Source organism: Aricia agestis, chromosome 16 (genome assembly GCF_905147365.1).
Source record: "Aricia agestis chromosome 16, ilAriAges1.1, whole genome shotgun sequence".
Taxonomy (NCBI): domain Eukaryota; kingdom Metazoa; phylum Arthropoda; class Insecta; order Lepidoptera; family Lycaenidae; genus Aricia; species Aricia agestis.
In genome coordinates, this window is record NC_056421.1 from 14,546,337 (window position 1) to 14,566,135 (window position 19,799).

Genomic DNA, 19,799 nt, shown 5'->3' on the forward strand with positions numbered 1-19,799 from the left:
GATAATCTGAAGTTAATCAATAACTTGATAAGTTAGTGTTATAAATAAATGCAGACTAGGGGCTGGACACGCCTCCATCCGATGACGTCATCCCGAGCGACTTGTTTTCGAGTGACCGTTGAGGAGAGGGGGCCCTGACGACGCCTGGCAAAGCCCTTCACTTTTTTGCGACTTTCGAACGTGGTGGACGCTTTAGAACTATTAGTTAGATTGTGCAGTTGTTTGTTCTTACTTTGATTAAAGTTTATTGTAAAGTGTTGATTAAGTACAGTTTTGCATAATGATTTCGTGTTTTAATTTTAACTTCTAAGTTTTTCTTTGTAATATTAAAAATAGATTTCTAATATCAGAAGTTGGATAATCACGTAGCCTGCTTTAATAGTGATAACGATTGTTCTTTATTTCTTTTAACATTTTGTGATTGTGGGTAGATTACATTTCAATTACGGTCTATTTTTAGATTCTTTGTGCTAATTAAGTTTCATTTGTTGCTGGTAATTATCGATTTGATGGCATAATGACAAGGCGGTCTACAAAAAGGAATAGGAGCCGCGAACGTGATAGGTCTCGTCGTCGCAGTAGATCTGACAAGCGTCGGCGTCGTGATGGTTCTAATAACCGTCATGACAGCCCTAGTATACTGGCTTTAGATACGATACTAGGCAGGTTGAGTGCGATTGAGAGCAGATTATCTGCCACATCGACATCTTCAGTACCTGAGCGGCCACGTCCACCACGAGATTGTCATACACCAGAGCTACCAGTTTTAACGCCAAGTGTGAACTATTTTTCCTCTTTGGCAAAAGGCGCGGTAGAACAAAATTCTTTTCCAGCTCAAGAACCGAACTCTCTGCCAGGCCGAGGACCTAGGGAGCTTGAAACCGATGACGCAACGCACGCAACGAACAGGCTGGTGGGCGCGTTGACCTCTTTGATTGAAGTAAGATCGCCCCATTACTATATTTCTGACTTTGATCCCAGTGTACATAACTTTGATACTTGGTGTACAGAGGTTGATCGCGGTCGTATAGCGAATCGATGGGACGACCGCGAGTGCCTATCACGAGTGGGTAACTGCCTTAAGGGTGATGCTCGCTCGTGGTTAAGCGACTGGGTTACTGTCGATCGTACCTGGACAAATTTTAAATCGGAATTCAGATCCCTATGTCCGTCAAATATTGATGTAGCTTCTGTTCTTTTTGAAGTGATGTGTACAAACTCTAATAGATTTAATACCTACTCCGAATACGCTCGAAAATCATTGTTGCGCCTTAACATTGTTGGTGGCCTATCGGACGACTTAAAGACGGCTATTGTTATTCGAGGTATCTCTGATGTCCAAGTTAAAGCTGCCGCCTCTAATGCGAAACTTCAACCGAATCAATTAGTAGAATTTTTGTCCGTTTATAGTAAACCAAAAAAGGATTTTCAGTTTACCCACAATTCTGCCCGTTTGTCTAGCCATATAAAGGGTTCTCACCCAGGTAAACGTTTAAATCAAAATCCTGATATGCGCGGAAAATGTTACTTTTGCGGAATAGAGGGCCATAAGAGGGATGCATGTCCTAAAAAGCAAAAATCTGACTCAGCTATCGTTTCATCAGCGCCTAATACTTCTAGTAAATCGTCACTTAACTGTAGCTATTGTAAAAAGACGGGGCATACCAAAGATAATTGTTTTGCTAAGCAGCGCGCAGAAACAAATCGTAAAAAGGTTAGTGATGTTAATTTTTGCCAGAAAGTAAAAAATCCTTATAAAAACAATGTAATGGCGGTAGTCGTAAATAAAGTACCCATTGACGCGATGATAGATAGTGGCTCTGATATTTCGCTAATTTCAAACACCGTCGTAGGCTATTTAAACTGCAACAAAAAACCTACCAATAGAATAATGCGTGGTATAGGCAGCCAGGAAGTAGAGTCTACAAGTTACGTAACGGTGGTTGTCGAGTTTCCAGAAATATCATTGGAAATTGATATGTTCGTTGTTCCTTCGGATTGTATAAGCGCGCCTTTGTTAATCGGTACTGATGTCCTTAACCGCGAAGGAGTAACGTACATACGGACCAGTGATACACAAAGACTCATAAGGACCGACACCTCACTAGATATTGTCTGTAATTTGAGAAGTGTCGATACAGATAGCTTAGTAGATACATGTTTGACCGGGGAGGATAAGCAACAATTGCTTACACTTCTAAGGGAATTCAATGAGTCGTTCGTTACGGGTACTGCGACTTCAACGGTTAAAACTGGAAGCATGGAAATAAAGCTTAACAGTAATGTACCGGTGCACTACCGACCTTATAAGCTATCTGCCGACGAGAAAATACGCGTTCGTGACATATGTGCCGATCTTTTGAGTAAGGGAATCATTCGTGAGTCGCAATCTGAATACGCAAGTCCTATCATACTCGTCAAAAAGAAGGACGGGTCTGATAGGATGTGCGTTGATTATCGGGCGTTAAACGCAATCACTGTAAAAGAGAGATTTCCCCTACCATTAATCGATGACCACATTGATAAGTTAGGCACTAGTAAACACTTTACAAGCCTTGATATGGCCACGGGCTTTCACCAAGTACCTCTAAAAGATGATGAATCCATACGTAAAACAGCGTTTGTGACTCCTGAAGCTCAATACGAGTATTTAAAAATGCCATATGGACTCACAAACGCTCCCGTGGTCTATCAACGGATAATTTCTAGGACCCTTAAACATTTAATAGACACTGGGAAAGTCCTAACGTACATCGACGATGTACTCATAATGTCAGACACTATTAAAGAAGGACTTGCAATCTTGCGGCAGGTGCTTGAAACTCTTACCAAGGCAGGTTTTTCCATAAATTTAAAGAAATGCTCATTTTTAAAAACAGAAGTAGAGTACTTGGGTAGGTTAATAAGCCAGGGTCAGGTACGACCGAGCCCTAAAAAAATAGAAGCGTTAATCAAGTCCCCAAAGCCTAGTAGTGTCAAACAGGTGCGGCAATTTTTGGGTCTTGCAGGTTACTTTAGGCGTTATATAGCCAACTATGCCATAAAGACCGTGTGCATTGCAAAATTAACAAAAAAAGGTCAACCATTTATTTGGGGTGAAGAACAAGACCTAGCCCATAAGTACATTGTTGACTGTTTAACACAAGAGCCCGTGCTAGCAATATTTGACCCAAAATTGCCCACCGAACTGCACACAGACGCCAGCGCGATTGGTTTTGGCGGTATTCTTTTTCAAGAACATGATGGTAAGCGTAAAAGGGTAGTTGGGTATTTCAGTAAAGCGACAAATGGCGCAGAGTCTCGCTATCACAGCTATGAACTTGAAACGCTGGCGATAGTGAAGGCTCTGCAGCATTTTCGTCATTATTTAATTGGAATAGACTTCAAGATTATTACTGATTGCAATTCAATTAAAATGACTGAGCGAAAAATAGATCTTGTACCTCGTGTAGCTAGGTGGTGGGTCTATTTTCAGGATTTTCGTTATACTTTAGAGTACAGAAAGGGAGCGTTAATGCAACATGCTGATTTTCTAAGCCGAAATCCGGCACAAGTCTCACACATTCGTAAGCCTAAAAATTGGGCTCAGATCGCACAAACAGCAGATTCTGAAACCCAGGACTTAATAGATAAGTTGCGAGACGGCCAGCTAGATTCATCCCGTTACTTAGTCAAAAATAACATTCTGTACTATAAGTATAGCTCATCTGGCGAAGACTCTCGCCACCTTTGTTTCATTCCCAAGGGCCATAGATTAAGCCTGTTACGGGTATTCCATGATGACCATGACCATGTAGGGATTGATAAGACCACTGATCTAATTCTTCGTCATTTCTGGTTCCCAGGATTAAGACAATTCGTTAAAAAATACATCACCCATTGTATAGTGTGCCTCTCACATAAAAAAGTACCCCGAGCTAATCATCAGCCAATCCAATCATGGACTAAACCTGAATCCCCCTTTTCTAGTGTTCACCTTGACGTGCTAGGTCCCTTGGTTGAATCTAATGGCTTTAAGTATATCCTGATCCTAGTAGATTCTTTCTCAAAATACTGCCTCTTATACGCACTTTATAGGCAGGATACTGATGAACTAAAAAGGGTGTTTACGAATGCCATATCCCTATTTGGAACTCCATCTTTGATCATATCTGATCAGGGTAGGATGTTCGAAAGTGCAGGTTTTCAAAATTGGGTAACTGAAATGGGGTGTGCTACTCATTTTATAACACCAGGGATGCACCGCGAGAATGGGCAGGTAGAGCGATATTGTCGGACGCTTTTAAATATGATCCGAGTTGAAGTAAATGTTAAGGGTAATAAATGGTCTAATATTTTGTGGAAAATTCAATTAACACTTAACATCACTAAGCAGTCCACCACTCGAACTTCGCCGTTACTTCTTTTAACGGGCATAGAAGGCGCCACTCCTGTACTCCGGTCACTTGTAAGAGATGTGGCTTTAGAAGATAGGCATGCAAATCGTGAGGCAATAACTACACTCCGTAGACAGCGAGCTTCTGAATTGCTTAAAGTTAACCAGCGACAGCAAGACCGCCGTCTAAATGAACGTCGTAAAGAACCTCGATCCTATGCTGTTGGGGATTTCGTGTTTGTTAGCAAGGCCTCCCAGGCTTCTGGCAAGCTTGACTCAGGCATGAGGGGTCCATACAGGATTGTTCGTGACCTTCCCCATGATCGTTACGAATTGGAGCTTATGACAGGTTCCTATGGAAAACGAACACAGGCAGCCGCCGAACATATGGTTCGATGGCGTGGCGAATGGACACCCGATGCCTGTGCAGCCTTCTTTGAGAGTGTTGGTAAGTTGACGTCAACTCAAAGGTTTGTTTCGGCCGGTTATGTTTTGTTGAGCGAGCTCGCTTAGGGGTGTTTCCCTTAGCCTTACATGTGGTATGTGACGAGGTGATCGTTCGATCACTCCTATCGTGGCAAGCGACTGTGATGCTTCGTGCCACGGGGCATAATGAATGCATTTGCAGACCTAATGCTTTCATAATGCGATTAGGGGCCATATTACGCGACTGGGATGCCTATGTTATGGTCAAGACAATCGTGGCAAGCGACTGTGATGCTTCGTGCCACGGGGCATAGCTTTAGCATTTAAAACCTTAATGCTTTTGTTATGCGACACGACGATAAGGATCCGGAGCTTTTCGTTCGTGTTTCGTTATAAGAAATCTCAAATTTAGAATCATTCCTTGTAGAACCATTTCGACACCTAGCTGTTTAACAAGCAATTGAGTTAGGGCAGTTTCGATTGCGATGGTTTGAGTGCACGCAAGCAGTCGTATTCGAGATCGCCTTCTCCCAAAAGTCAAGCTGAAAGTCGCCCTTTGACAGTTTTTCTTAACGAATATTCATTTTTCAGATGACGAAGTATCTGACGATCATCTGGGCATGTCAGCGCACCAAGCAATCAAGGATGCCACTGACCAGGATACTGCTGTCCAAGCGGTCAAAGATACTGCTGTCCAAGCGGTCGAGGATATCGCTGGATTCGCTGGCCAAGCGGTCGAAGATAATGCTGATCAAGCGGTCGAGGACGCCGCTGACCGGTCAGGAGAGGCCGTGTTATAAATAAATGCAGACTAGGGGCTGGACACGCCTCCATCCGATGACGTCATCCCGAGCGACTTGTTTTCGAGTGACCGTTGAGGAGAGGGGGCCCTGACGACGCCTGGCAAAGCCCTTCACTTTTTTGCGACTTTCGAACGTGGTGGACGCTTTAGAACTATTAGTTAGATTGTGCAGTTGTTTGTTCTTACTTTGATTAAAGTTTATTGTAAAGTGTTGATTAAGTACAGTTTTGCATAATGATTTCGTGTTTTAATTTTAACTTCTAAGTTTTTCTTTGTAATATTAAAAATAGATTTCTAATATTAGTGAAAAATACAACAGGTTGCACGTCGAGATTGGTGACAGACGTGAAAACGAAACAGCAAGTCATTTCAAATCAGAGTTCTGCTACGCACCGAATTAAATATTAATATACCCCCATGGGCCCCATGACAATGCGCCAAAATAGATAAAAATGCACTGATCAGTGGTCTCTGATGATAATGTGGACTAAATCTTATTTTAAAGTCACTTTATTATATTATTATTATAATATTCTGTATAGCATAGGTAGAGTTTATGAAACCAAAATTATTCGTAACTAAAATTCATTCATTCCAAAGTGTTAATAAAGTTACATAGTATTTTTTGTGTTGTGCAAATATTTGCACAATACACACTTTCAATTTCGTCACAAACAAGTATCGCGAGGAATCCTAACGAGTTTCTCCTCACTTCCTATAAGTCTATAGGGCGTGTAGGGTCCCTGAGAAAGTCGGAGAAAAGGGCAGGGGTCGGCGCTGACTCAGAATTAAGAACCTCTACGTTATACAATGTTACCAACTCACAAAAATGTTGACCCGGTTATGTATTATGTGAGTCAAAAACTACTAAATTCGGCATAATTATTAGACGATTCCATTGAAACTGTAGTCTTGCTGATACATCTACAATCTACATGTAAGTTAAAAAATGTTATGTGTATTTCGTATTTAATGAGAAATATACCTCTAATATACTAAGATAGCCTCAAAACCAGACATTAAACCAGAACGCCTGCATTCCTATCCCACTGGATTTCCGCATGAAAGGGCAAAATCCCTAAGTTGGTAACACTGATGTTATACATGTGAACTTTATCTCCGGGTATTAAGGTCGAAGTGACAATGCTACAGCACCTCTCGGCAAAGATACAATGCTACAGATATTATATGCGGGTACCTCTGTTAGTAATAAGCGCTCTGTGAACTCTGACCTTTGGTGCATATTTCAATTGCTTGTACGACTCGAGTTATGTATTTAGAGTTGTTACATCGTTGCTGTGTTTGGAGAATATTTTACTGGCAGTTCAAAAGGAATTTCAACTTAGTTGGGCTCTACTATTTTATTATTATTTCAGTAAGTTTTCAAAGCTGATGAAAAAATGAATATTATTATTACAATTTGATAGAGATCGGTCATTCCAACCCTACAGATTAACTTGCGGAGAATTAACTACCTGTGCTATGCCTATTTAATACTAAAACTATATTTAGAATAATATAAAAAAGGCATCAAAATCTTGTTCATTAGCGTGCAAAATGCACCCAAAATTGGTCACCCAGCAAAAGATTGACCGTCGGCATCATCAATTCAGTGCATCGGTGAAAGTGCTGACATAACAGACCTGCTGAACTGCCCGCCACAACTAGTTTGGCAATATGTAGACTGCGTGACGACGTGGACATGCATATTGTGCAGCTTCGACTATTTACTGTTCAGTGTAGTGTAGCAACTAACAACCCAAAACACCAGAAGACAATCCAAAAGAACTTTCTTTCGTTATCTACCTCGACAATCCAACGGGAAAGACATTTAAATGTGATTTTTGACAAGAACTTAACAGTTTGATAACGTTGATGATTATGTAAGGTGTGTAACGGTGGCGTTAGTATAACGAAAGTTAGTTAACCTAACGAAAACGGTAACTGAACTCAACCTGAACTAAAACTAAATTCTGGGCCTATAGAAATAGAACTAAAATTTTTCTTATTTTATCCAAAATTTTTCTTAAAATAAAAAGCACAATAGGTATATAGGTATAATAGTTTTAGTTCTCTGTAATAAAGCGTGCCTAGGACTACGTAATTCATACATTATAACAAAACAACCGAACGCACACTTAAAAGTTATTAAAATATTTTTTTATTATGTTTAATTATTACTTAAATATAAGACAATCACATAATCGGCACACGTTCAACGCTCGTGCGCGTTACACAACATTGTCAATGCAGGAAAAGTATTTATACATTTCTCCACCCGTTTCCGTGTTACAATGGACATTTTGGAAGTTTTGTAGACAATTTAATATATAGTAAAATAGGAAAGGAAATTGTGTTAATTGTAAGCGCAATGTTAATGATAAATTACGACCAAACAATAAGGGTAACGGTCTAACCATCTATAGCTAATAAAACATGCTCTTCCCAGTTTCTGACGTTTTATGAACATTATATCCCACCAAAAAACATTTTCATGTAAAAATGTTGCCAAGATGAGAACATAATAATATTATAGTTCGTGGTGTCAAAAAGTAGTGAGATCTCATGTAGAGCCAAGTTTCTAACCTTACATACTCAGCCCTAAATCTAAAAACCTTAATTTTACACTAAAGTGCGGCAAAATATTTGATAATAATATTATAATGTGTCAGCTGCAGCGAAGAATCCAAAAACTCTACACATTAGTCAAAATCGGTGGCTTGGCCATTTATCATTAGTTACGGTGTATTGTTAAGTTCAAAGCCCTGACGAATAATAAAATGGCCACCGATTTTGACTAATGTGTAGAGTTTTTGGATTCTTCTCGTGACTAAGTCAGTGACCAAATTGTGAGTTTTTGGACACCTATAAAATCTAAAGTATAAAAGCTACGATATTCAAACTTTGCGCATTTAATAAATATACCCATGTCACTATATCTTAAAAATTTCAACTATCTGGCATTATTCAAACCAAAGTTACGAGGGTTCAAATATACGACGAAACGTTTCGAGAAAAGGTAGGTAGTGCCCTTGCACGCTTCGCTTGGCTCATCTTGGCGGGGGCACTCCCGTGCCCCCAGATACTTAGGCAAAAGCCACTGTTCGGAGTGATTGCTTTGTCAGTTCATGTTATCAATATAGCCAAATGAACACACGTCAATTATAATTTTTTACGTGGTAGAGCCATGCTTTGGCACGAATGGGCCGGCTCGACCGGACAAATACCGCGGGCTCACTGAAAACCGGCGTGAAACAGCGCTTGCGCTGTTTTCGCCGAGTAAGTGAGTTTACTGAAGGCCCAATACCGGAGGCCCCTACCCTATTCCCTTCGCTACTCTTCTCTATTCCCTTCCTCACCCTCCCCTATTCCCTCTTAAAAGGCCGGCAACGCACCTGCAGGCTGCAGCTCTTCTGATGTTGCGAGTGTCCATGGGCGACGGAAGTTGCTTTCCATCAGGTTTGCTTGTTTGCCCCCTTATTTCATTAAAAAAAAACGATATTTTTATCTTTCCTCAATTGGATAATTTAAATCAAGTTCCGACGGATCAGACATACGTAACGTTCACATCCCTTTGTTTGTGCTTCGTAATCTAGTAAAAGCGGATCTTTAGCCCTGTAGGTCAAGATTGTGAAACAAGACATTGGCACACTGTCCGGTTGGAGTACAACTCGGAACTTATATTTTGTACCATCGAAGCATTTGATTCATAGGCTGTTGACGGACCTACCGTCATTTGGTCAGATTATGTCAATTCAATGTTAGCTGTGATCTGTCGGCTGGGTTTGATATAACGCGACCAATTTACGTTGCTCGTAGGTCTGCCATCTGCCTATGAATCCAACTCGGAACTTGTGTATTTCCTACCGCAGCGCCGAGCCGCGTAGCGTAACGCGATTTACATTTTTTGTACTCATTAACCCATATTATGTGTACTTTACGTAACTCGGGGAGTGTTATGTGCTACGCGCGTTTATATAGGCACGATTTGTTTAAATATATGTTTTTTTTTTATGAAATAAGGGGGCAAACGAGCAAACGGGTCACCTGATGGAAAGCAACTTCCGTCGCCCATGGACACTCGCAGCATCAGAAGAGCTGCAGGTGCGTTGCCGGCCTTTTAAGAGGGAATAGGGTAATAGGGGAGGGTAGGGATGGGAAGGGGAGGGAATAGGGGAGGGTAGGGAAGGGAATAGGGTAGGGGATTGGGCCTCCGGTAAGCATGGCTCTCCCACATCTAATCTAATATCTCTGTGAGTTGAGTCGTGACATCAATTTCTTTAAAGCAACTGCTCTGGGAAATAAAAGATTTTTATACTAAGCAAAAGACGACGATTGTCGAATAACACAAAAACGCGGCTACACTTACAGACTTATAAGTCACATTAAGCTATAGACTATAATATTATGTGTGTAAATGAGTATATTTCTATTACATTATTATAACGTATGTTTATAATTTCAACACTGGGCCATGAAAAAAAAGTATACTTAATAGGGAAACTGTTAATGTTAATAACATGTACATGAGAACTATCTGTCTCTACAATTATCTCTCTGTGTCTTTTTATCTGATGCCCAATCATCGAAGTTGGTCACGTTCATCTGTATTTGTCGATCATGATTGATGATTGATGGGCAACTCGGAGAAGCGGCTGGAGCTCACGACGTGGTCATGAAGCACTTGTCTTTGTCCGTGACTGTGAGCGTGTAATGCTTTCTATTCTAAGGTTCGGTTCCATTTCGGTTCCGGTAGACGAACAAGCTAGCTATGGCTACCGCAGAAAATGTCTTTTGTACTCTAAAGGTAGATAACTACGAGTATTTCCAGCTACAACCAAACATTCAACAGCTTTTAAGTTATTTATAAAGGGTACAAACATTAGAAGATCGATTTTAGTAAGTATAAGACTCAGACATAAAGTAAACTGCCGGGTATACCCGTCTTATAAGTTTTTACATTGTGTCTTATAAGACACAATGTAAAACTAAAAGCTCTAGTCAATGTCTGTCATGACAAAATGGCTAACACTAACATCACCGCAATTCCTTATACAGCGAGATTCCTTTTGCAATGCAATTCTTTGCAATTCTATAATGAGCTGAAGATGAAATATCATTTTTTAAACGTCCAGGGCTGAACTTTCACATGGAAAGTGGGAAGTGTGCACAGTCGGACAAACACATAATTTGTTTCGACAACGACCTTGCTTTCTACAGATTCCTGAGGTCAGTGTTAACATTACATGCAATTAATTTGATACATCCTCAATTTGCAAAAAAAAAATATTAATTAAAACAAAATCAAGCAAGTAGTAAAATATGAAAAAGATAACAATCAAAACAAATAAAAAAGCTTTATCAATTATTATATTTTATGTTTACAGTTTACTGAGGTCATTTAATAATTCTGACTAGTCATATTAAAGTACCTGTAGTTGGTAGTTACTCATAATTTGTAGATTATAATATTATATAGTTTAACCCACATAACGATTACAAAAATGTAGAGGGGAATATATTCGTCTATGAGTGGTCTATGATAGCTCATGATCGATTGTGAAGGCTACACTCAACTTCACAATCATGGCAGCAAACATGGTTATCCATCACGAAGGAAGGCCTTAATGTACTATCAGACAAGTTGATCTCTAGGCAGATGGGGGACCTACTTAGTTTCGTCGCGTTACGTCAAACATAGCCGACAGATCACAATTAACATTAAATTGACAGAATCCGACCAAATGACGTTGGTCTGTCGACTGCCTAGGAATTAATTTCCTCGATGGTACGAACTACAAACGATAATCATCAAAATAGAATTTTAGTACATCACGACTTTAATTACATTTTAATTAGGAAGTAATAGAATGCGGACAGTGCGATGAGTATTACATAAGTCCCCGCGACGCGGCGCAAAGCAGGTGGAGAAAGCACGTTGATTCACACCTTACGTAATAGTATTCTGGTAGGTGGGACGATGTCCAAGCGGCAATGCTACGATATCGCTTTGTTGAGGTTTTTCTTAAGGTTTTTGTGCATGTTTAATGGCTGATAAGAAGATTATATCCTAAGGAAAAATACTTTCAGGAAAATAAGTGACGAAGAATATGGTTAGCGAAAATTAAATAAACTCTATAAAAACTCGCTCAAAACTTAAACTTTTCTTGAGATAAAATTTGTAATGTTACCGATAAATTATGTATATTAGATGTTTTTTTAAATAATTTTCCTTCTAGCTTTACCGTACTCGGATAGAGAAATAACTAAAATAATTAAAGCTCATCATTATCTTATCTTACAATCAGGACAGCTGTTGATATCCCTCTTTTTTACTGTTTGCTTTATAAATCGCGGCTACATAACTTTAACATGACTTAAAGCCATATTATAAGTCAAATCTTACATAGCGTTTTGGTTACCTGGGTAATAATCTCTATCATGAGAAAAAAATATAATAGATTTTGAATAAGTCTGTTTTAATTTTCTAGAATAGGGACGTGAACAACAATTGATCGCTATGTGATCTCTAGGTCGTTGATATCGGCGATCGTGGCCGATGACTTGGACTGTGATGACTGTGATGATTGCGATGATTGTGAACATCATCTGATGATGTATCACATTGTGGAGTCCAGTCATCCAACTTAATATGAGAAATAGAAAACCGAGTAATGATACATTGTGGTAACTATTGTCTGCATTTCGTCATAACGGGCTTATGCAAGTTTTTTGACTGCGAGTTTATCTTTTCAACAGCATCGTTCATTGGTTAATTACAAATCATAAACCCTAAGAAACCGGACATAAGTGATATAATATAATGCTAATATTATAAACGTGAAAGTGTGTCTGGCTGTTACCTCTTCACGCCCAAACGTGGGAGAGCCATGCTTCGGCACGAATGGGCCGGCTCGACCGGAGAAATACCACGTTCTCACAGAAAACCGGCGTGGAACAGCGCTTGCGCTGTGTTTCGCCGAGTGAGTGAGTTTACCGGAGGCCCAATCCCCTACCCTATTCCCTTCCCTACCCTCCCCTATTCCCTTATCTTCCCATCCCTACCATCCCCTATTACCCTATTCCCTCTTTAAAAGGACGGCAACGCCAGGTGCGTTGCGGTCCTTTTAAAGAGGGATGGAGGGAGGGAGAGATTTAAAGCTCTTCTGATGCTGCGAGTGTCCATGGGCGACGGAAGTTGCTTTCCATCAGGTGACCCGTTTGCTCGTTTGCCCCATTGTTTCATAAAAATAAAAAAAACCGCTGAACAGATTTTGCTGAAAGATATGGAGATACTTTGAGTCCCGAGAAGGGACATAGAATACCTTTTATCCCGGAAAAATGTACGGTTCCCGCGCGATTTACGAAAGATTTTAGCGCAAAGAAATTGCGGGCGTCATCTAGTTAATTATATTTAGATACCTTACGGCCGCAATCATAGATATTAAATGATGATTAAACTATTGAATGTAGAGTTGAGTGTCTTAGGTCAAAATGTTCATTTAAGAGCTCACCTGACTCTAAAAATCAAACATCGTCCTTCTCTCTTCACACTCACGCCCGTCTTTTATATGCCAGGTGAAAAAGGACGGCGCGGAATCATCGCCGAGTTAGTTTTACTTGAATAAAAGACGAACGAAAAGTGTTTTGAGCAAATTTAGGTTTTATCAATACCTTTTTAGATATTAAAAAATATTAAAGAAAAGACAGCAAACTTCGAAGATCCAAGCAAAAATGTGTCTAAAACTAGGTTTTTTGTAAAAAAGAAACTATCGAGCATTTTTTGAGTAATCGTGTTTTCGTCTTGAGCATTTAATCTTTATGAACTGAAGTTACTTGTGTCAAAAAATCAGTTTTCTAGACCTTACAGATTTTGAGATCTAGGTTAAAGTATATAGTCAAGTTAGGGTCATATTATGGGCTCTTAATTACAGCTGTTCGTCTCTGAGTGCGGCAGTTACGGGCATATTTTTTATTTCAATTCATACAACGTTACTTCTAGTAAATGTCAGTAGATCTACGAATAATAAAAACTTGTTTTAAGCGCCTGTAGAAAATATATCGAAGCTATATTCAAAATATGCTAAAATATTACACTTGATTGAGAGAAAAGTGACGTATGTAGATATAATATAAATGCAACGTTGAACTCTGCATTGATGAGCGATGGCTCTCTAAACCAGTGGTCCCCGACCTTTTTTTCATGCGGGCCACAAACATGTTTTGGTCTTGGTGCCGCGGGCCGCAACATAAATTTTTTAGAGTAAAACATAACATTCTTCAAAATTAACGATTTAAAAGTGGAAAAAAATCTAACGACTGTCATGTAGACTTTACGTTATTTTGCCGGTGGGCAAATTTCAAAATTTTAGTGGTGAACGCGCAGACTTATGTCTTGGCGGAGTTGAATTGGAATAAGTAACGTCTATCCCATTCAGAGACTTTCTTTTGTGAATTCTGTATTTTATGCCACAAATAACGTCCCGGCGGGCCGCGGGTTGGGGATAGCGGCTCTAAACTGTTAAGTTTACATAAAGTGTTGTATCAGTACACTAGCTGTCCTAATTGTAGCTAATAACAGTGCCTATATTATTTTAAAGGTATCCTGGGTCTTTTAAACAATTTATCCTGGTTACACATAATATTATAATATTATGGTAAGTAGGTACTCACAGCGATGCATGTGGTCGCCATGTCGCAGGGAACTGTGACGCGCCGTTCTGCCGGTGACTTTATAACATCTGCATCAGATACGCTCATTGTTTCCAAAGAAAAGACTAGATGATTTTTGTTATGTCGATATACGGTACATGACTATTTTTTTGAAAGAAAGAAATAGGATAACGTTGAACCTCGTAGTCTACTCTGTATTACCTGTGTGCTGTTAGCTGTATATTGTGTGAATGACTTCACTGAATACGATCCAGAAATTTCGAGATCACAAAATGCAATTTACAATAAAGAAGAAACTCTTATAATAAATTTTTAAGGCTTGAAAACTAAGCTTTTAGTATTAGGAGTATTATAATATAACAAGCATAATATATTACAAATTTTCTTCTAGAGAAATCTGCATATCTTTTTTTTTTTATGAAATAAGGGGGCAAACGAGCAAACGGGTCACCTGATGGAAAGCAACTTCCGTCGCCCATGGACACTCGCAGCATCAGAAGAGCTGCAAGTGCGTTGCCGGCCTTTTAAGAGGGAATAGGGTAATAGGGGAGGGTAGGGAAGGGAAGGGACGGGAATAGTTGAGGGTAGGGAAGGGAATAGGGTAGGGGTTAGGGGATTGGGCCTCCGGTAAACTCACTCACTCGGCGAAACACAGCGCAAGCGCTGTTTTACGCCGGTTTTCTGTGAGAACGTGGTATTTATCCGGTCGAGCCGGCCCATTCGTGCCGAAGCATGGCTCTCCCACGTGTAAATCTGTATTCGTTGGGTAGTTTAGAAGATCCATTAAATAAGCAGCAAAAACAACTAATTTTCTGTTGCTTATAAGCTTGTTTCGTAAATAATATAACCAAAGAAAAAGTTTTATCGACATATACCATAGCGCATCACTATAAGCGCGCAATTTTCCGGCGCGCGCGTACGTCGCGTCGCACGCGCACAATTATGCCGCGAGCTCATCAAAGTGCGTAACTGTTGGCCAACCAGGAACAGCATGTAACCCACTTGCTGCTGGGAGGGCTTGCAGAAAGGGAAGCCATGTTATAAACAAGGTTTCCAAGTAATCAGTGTCGATAAAAAAGTTCCAATGCCGTTCTTACTTCTTACATTACGTCTTGTTTAAAGACTATAGTTCACAGCGTTAACTCTAATAGACTTCATTATTATGGTTAATTTTGCACATAATATTATACCATAATGATGTAATTATCGTACAAACCTTTCTTGTAAAGCTGCGAAAGTATAATGTTGAAATTTGAACATACCTTCTTATGTCTTCAAGAATGTTTAAAAAAAAAAACAAAAAATATTGGTAATTTTGTTTGATACTTTTGTCACTTGTGGCAATGTGGCACTGTAAAGTAAATCCAAAGATTGTTTTTTTTTTTTGCATAATTATTTAATTAATTACAATTCAAAAATTTAATTACACTCGACATGAGTCGTGCCCTCGTGAGCCATAGTAAGAGTAATATTCACTTTTTACTCTCGACTCGCGAGAATTGAGATTTGAGATCCATTGTTGTCGTCAACACTAAGCTGCGTTGTTAGTCGTCAGTTGCTGTAGTCTGGCCACGAAACACGTTCAAATTGGTCGCTTTTTGTTAAACCTAGCCGAAGAATTACGACTAACATAAATTACGATTAAAATTAAACCCGACCAAATTAAGTACCTAGGTCTACCGTGCATGTGAGGCTCCGATAGTAGATCAATGTTAAATGTACAAATTTCCAGTGCTTCGCGCGTGACGCGTCCCCACGCAGGTTGTTATACGGCAAACTTGTAAGCCCCGTGGTATCTCCTCATGAGTCGCTCGGCGGACTCCGTGCTGTCCTCCCGGATTATCTCCTGCCGTCTGCTGCTCACCACCGACGACAGGTAGTACAGCATCACTGGAAATGAAAGAGGATGTTTAAGGACCTCAAGTGATATGGAGGTCTCATAGGCGCAAGCCTTGTACTATCAGAGAAGTTAATTCATAGGCTGATAGTGATGGCGGACCTACGCAATTTGGTCGCATGTTGGTCGAATTGAGTTGACAATAAAATTGCCAATTAAATGTAGGTCATCTGTCATCTTCTTATCAATCAATTTCTTCGATGGTTCATAGTATATTATAAGTTTATGGTTCATAGTATGTCTTTTATGAGATGTTTCATTATATTATAGACATATTAGCTTTGTCCACACTGTGCCTTTTTTGTTCATCAAGGGCATGCGTTATAGCGCAGTCAACATCGCACGTGAGGCATATGCCTGCGACGCATGCGTACTGACCGTAACCAAAACTTTTGCTTGGTTCTTTTTTTGTCTGGAATTTCTTATGGCCAAATAAGTCGCACATATTCCACCCAGTAAAATGTTCTCGTTGCACATGTTACAATAATCTGGCAGACACTGCAACTGAACAAAAAATACAATGTTGGCGTTGCGTTCTTTGACGCATACAATTATTTTTGAATGCGCCAAAACGTAAGTTAAATGAAAGAAGATGACGAAAATTGAAGATGAAAGTGCATAGTATGGACAAAGCTATATTGGCATTGGCAATTTAACTTTTTGATGTTATGTCCCATTTCCCAAACAAAATCTTTAAGAGGATACACTAGGGGCTAGAGAAATGAAAAAAAGTACGTTTAATATCTATAGCTGTCTCCCTTACCTCAAGCCTCTACCGCAGAACGCGATAGAGACAACTGCAGAAAATCCAGAAAATCAACGATTCGTTGTCCCCTGATTCCTTCTCCAAAACTTAACCGATTTAAGTACTTTTTTCATTAAAGATTAAAAAAAGGCTTGAGCTGTGTTCCTATGTTTTGCTTTTTTTTGTATAATCTAGCCAAATCTGTTTTCTGGACGTTTGAACACAGCGGAAAATCTGGCCATTTTTTTGGGTTTTTGAACGATCATATCTTATTTAATAATTAAATTATAAAAAAAAAGAAAACATAGGTACATTGTATTAGTGGCCGTAGATATTCAGGAAAAAAATTATAACTCTACTAGCATTATCCAGAGAGGAAACAGGGGACAACGTTTGTATGGAAAAAAGGGCGGTGTGGACTCCTCTTAAAGAGGTAGTATGCGCATTTTACATACCTTACTATATCGATAAAGAGGATTTGTAAGGTTAGGTAGGTTAGTTAGTTTAGCATACTGCGTTTCTGTGTATGTGTGGTTCCAGAAACCACACATACATAGAAGTGCAACATCACGATTTACCCATTGCATCGCTTAAACTGACATTTGAATTTTGACAATATGTCTGGTTTTATATCCCTCCTCCATGCATCAGTTTTAAACCCTCAAGTTTGGGTATAATAAGAAATCATATATTCTTAGCAGCTGAGATGCTCTGACAAGGAGTCTTATACCCACCTCCCTGCACGAAGTACACTGACACCATGGTGCTGACCTCCGTGTTCCTCACGCCCGTCACCAGCAGCGCCGCGCCCAGCACCGCCAGGCCGGTCAGCGCCGCCCCCGACACGCACGCCACGATCGCCCACGGGAGGAGGTAGCTAGGCTTCTTCTGTGGATATAGAATGTGATGTCATGAAAACTCTTGGCATCAGGAAGAGGATTCCTTCTGTGGGTATGACAATTAAAATATTGGGATCTTATGAAATCTATCGGGAAGAGGATTTCTTCTGTGGAAATCAAATACTCTTTCTGGATGTCAAGCATATCGTTGCTACAGGAATGGTGGAATACTGTAGGAAATAACATTTTAAGCGCTAAAAGGTATAATGCTTCTGATTGACCACCCGAAAGACGTTGACAGGCAAGCCTGGATGCAAAACGAGTTAATTTTGGTCACATTCAAATTAGTTTGGGGCGATCGGCAGAAGTTTAGTATATAGCGATAGTTCTTGTGTTGGTTAACAAATTAGTTTTGTGACACAAGACTTTCGCCTCTCTTTATCTAACTCAAAGTGTCTCTCATCTCTCTCCTGTCTCTCTCTGTCTCATCCGGCAGGCGCCGTACGCGAGCGCGGCGCCGGCGGCAGGTGTAGCATGGCGGCCGCCGCCACTGCCGCGTACACCACGCGCCGCGACACCGCCATGTGCGGCAGCAGCGCCGCGCTCCCGTACACCACCACCGTCAGCGTCGACAACACCTGGAATATGTATATCTCACCCGGCAGGTGCCGTACGCGAGCGCGGCGCCAGCGAGCAGGTGCAGCATGGCGGCCGCCGCCACCGCCGCGTACACCACGCGCCGCGACTCCGCCACGTGCGGCAGCAGCGCCGCGCTCCCGTACACCACCACCGTCAGCGTTGAGAACACCTGTAACAGATACAGGTACTGACTGATAGTATCGAGCATCTGGATGCCCTGTAACAAAACTCCTTGGAGGGCATCCAATGAACACTAGCTTCTTATATACTTTTTAGCATTTTGACTCGATGTTAAACCAACAATGCGGCCGACACAGCGGTAGCTATTAGCTGACTCATCCAAAATCACTACACACACGTAACAGAATAATATAACATTTTGGCATCAGGACTACCCCTGTGGCAATTATTGATTAATAATAATAATTTTATTTGCAAAATATGGTAAAAAAAAGATGGTACAATTGATTACTGAAGAAAGTAGTTGGCACTCGGCACAATGAACTTTGCCTGTAATTATTGACACCAATAATAACAAGCAAAGGTCACAGAGAGTAGCACACATTATCCGCCGGGAATCGGTTCTCGGACAAGTTTTTTTGAATTTCAAACCTAATTTAATCCTTCAAGCCCCATAAGAGCACCGGCGATCGTGTTCACTAAATGACGCCCGCAACTCCGTTGCGCCAAAATGAGTTTATCGCGCGGAGCCGTACCTTTTTCCAGGATGAAAAGTATCATATTTCCTTCCCTCTCTCAGGACTCAAATTGCCTCTGTACCCGGAAAAATCGGTTCGGCGGTTTGGGCGTGAAGAGGTAACAGACAGACATAGATTCGCATTTATAATATGAGTATGGCTGTTTCCCAAGTAAAGGATTGCAGAAAATAACACAATATTTTTTTTAACAAATTAAGTAATTATTTCTCTACAACTTTCGCTTTTGGTTTCTTCTAGCCTAATAAATAAAAAATAAATTTAAATTATAAATTAAAAAAGCATCGATTTCAAGAAAAAGAATACCTATTGTTTTTTATAAAAATAAAACACATGCAAATTTCACATATCACTCACAAGATTTAAAATCGATATGATTTTGGAGCCAACGTCCAAGCTTATGCAGAAGCAGCAGGTAGCCAGCGGTAGACACATTTTACCAGCTAAACACACACTTGTGTTACAACTGTTACCAGCTAATTGTATTGAGGAGTGGAGTGACGGCTATCGTGATTTAATCGTAGTTTATCGCCGATAAAATACCGAGTGTGAGGAGTACGTTCAAAGAACTTTATCTATAATACTATTCTAGTTAAAGATATCTCGATGATTTTGTTATTGTTGCCTTGTTGTAAAATAGTTATTTGCCTTCTTATTTTTATTCGGTCATCGATCACTCTTAAATAT

General features: G+C 40.1%; 2 protein-coding genes across 2 annotated transcripts; one reads left to right on the top strand and one right to left on the bottom strand.

Annotated features, from left to right (window-relative positions):
• Positions 1-3,103: 3,103 nt before the first annotated feature.
• LOC121734822 lies at positions 3,104-5,794 on the top strand. Its single transcript, XM_042125442.1, has 2 exons — positions 3,104-4,823; positions 5,393-5,794. Exons 1-2 carry the CDS (start codon positions 4,731-4,733, stop codon positions 5,603-5,605), a joined length of 306 nt encoding a protein of 101 aa, XP_041981376.1. The 5' UTR covers positions 3,104-4,730; the 3' UTR covers positions 5,606-5,794.
• Positions 5,795-15,668: 9,874 nt separating this feature from the next.
• Positions 15,669-19,597, bottom strand: LOC121734821. The gene is made up of 4 exons (XM_042125441.1): positions 19,470-19,597; positions 18,416-18,565; positions 17,653-17,806; positions 15,669-16,166 (listed from the first exon to the last, which is right to left on the bottom strand). Exons 1-4 carry the CDS (start codon positions 19,545-19,547, stop codon positions 16,042-16,044), a joined length of 507 nt encoding a protein of 168 aa, XP_041981375.1. The 5' UTR covers positions 19,548-19,597; the 3' UTR covers positions 15,669-16,041.
• Positions 19,598-19,799: the final 202 nt, after the last annotated feature.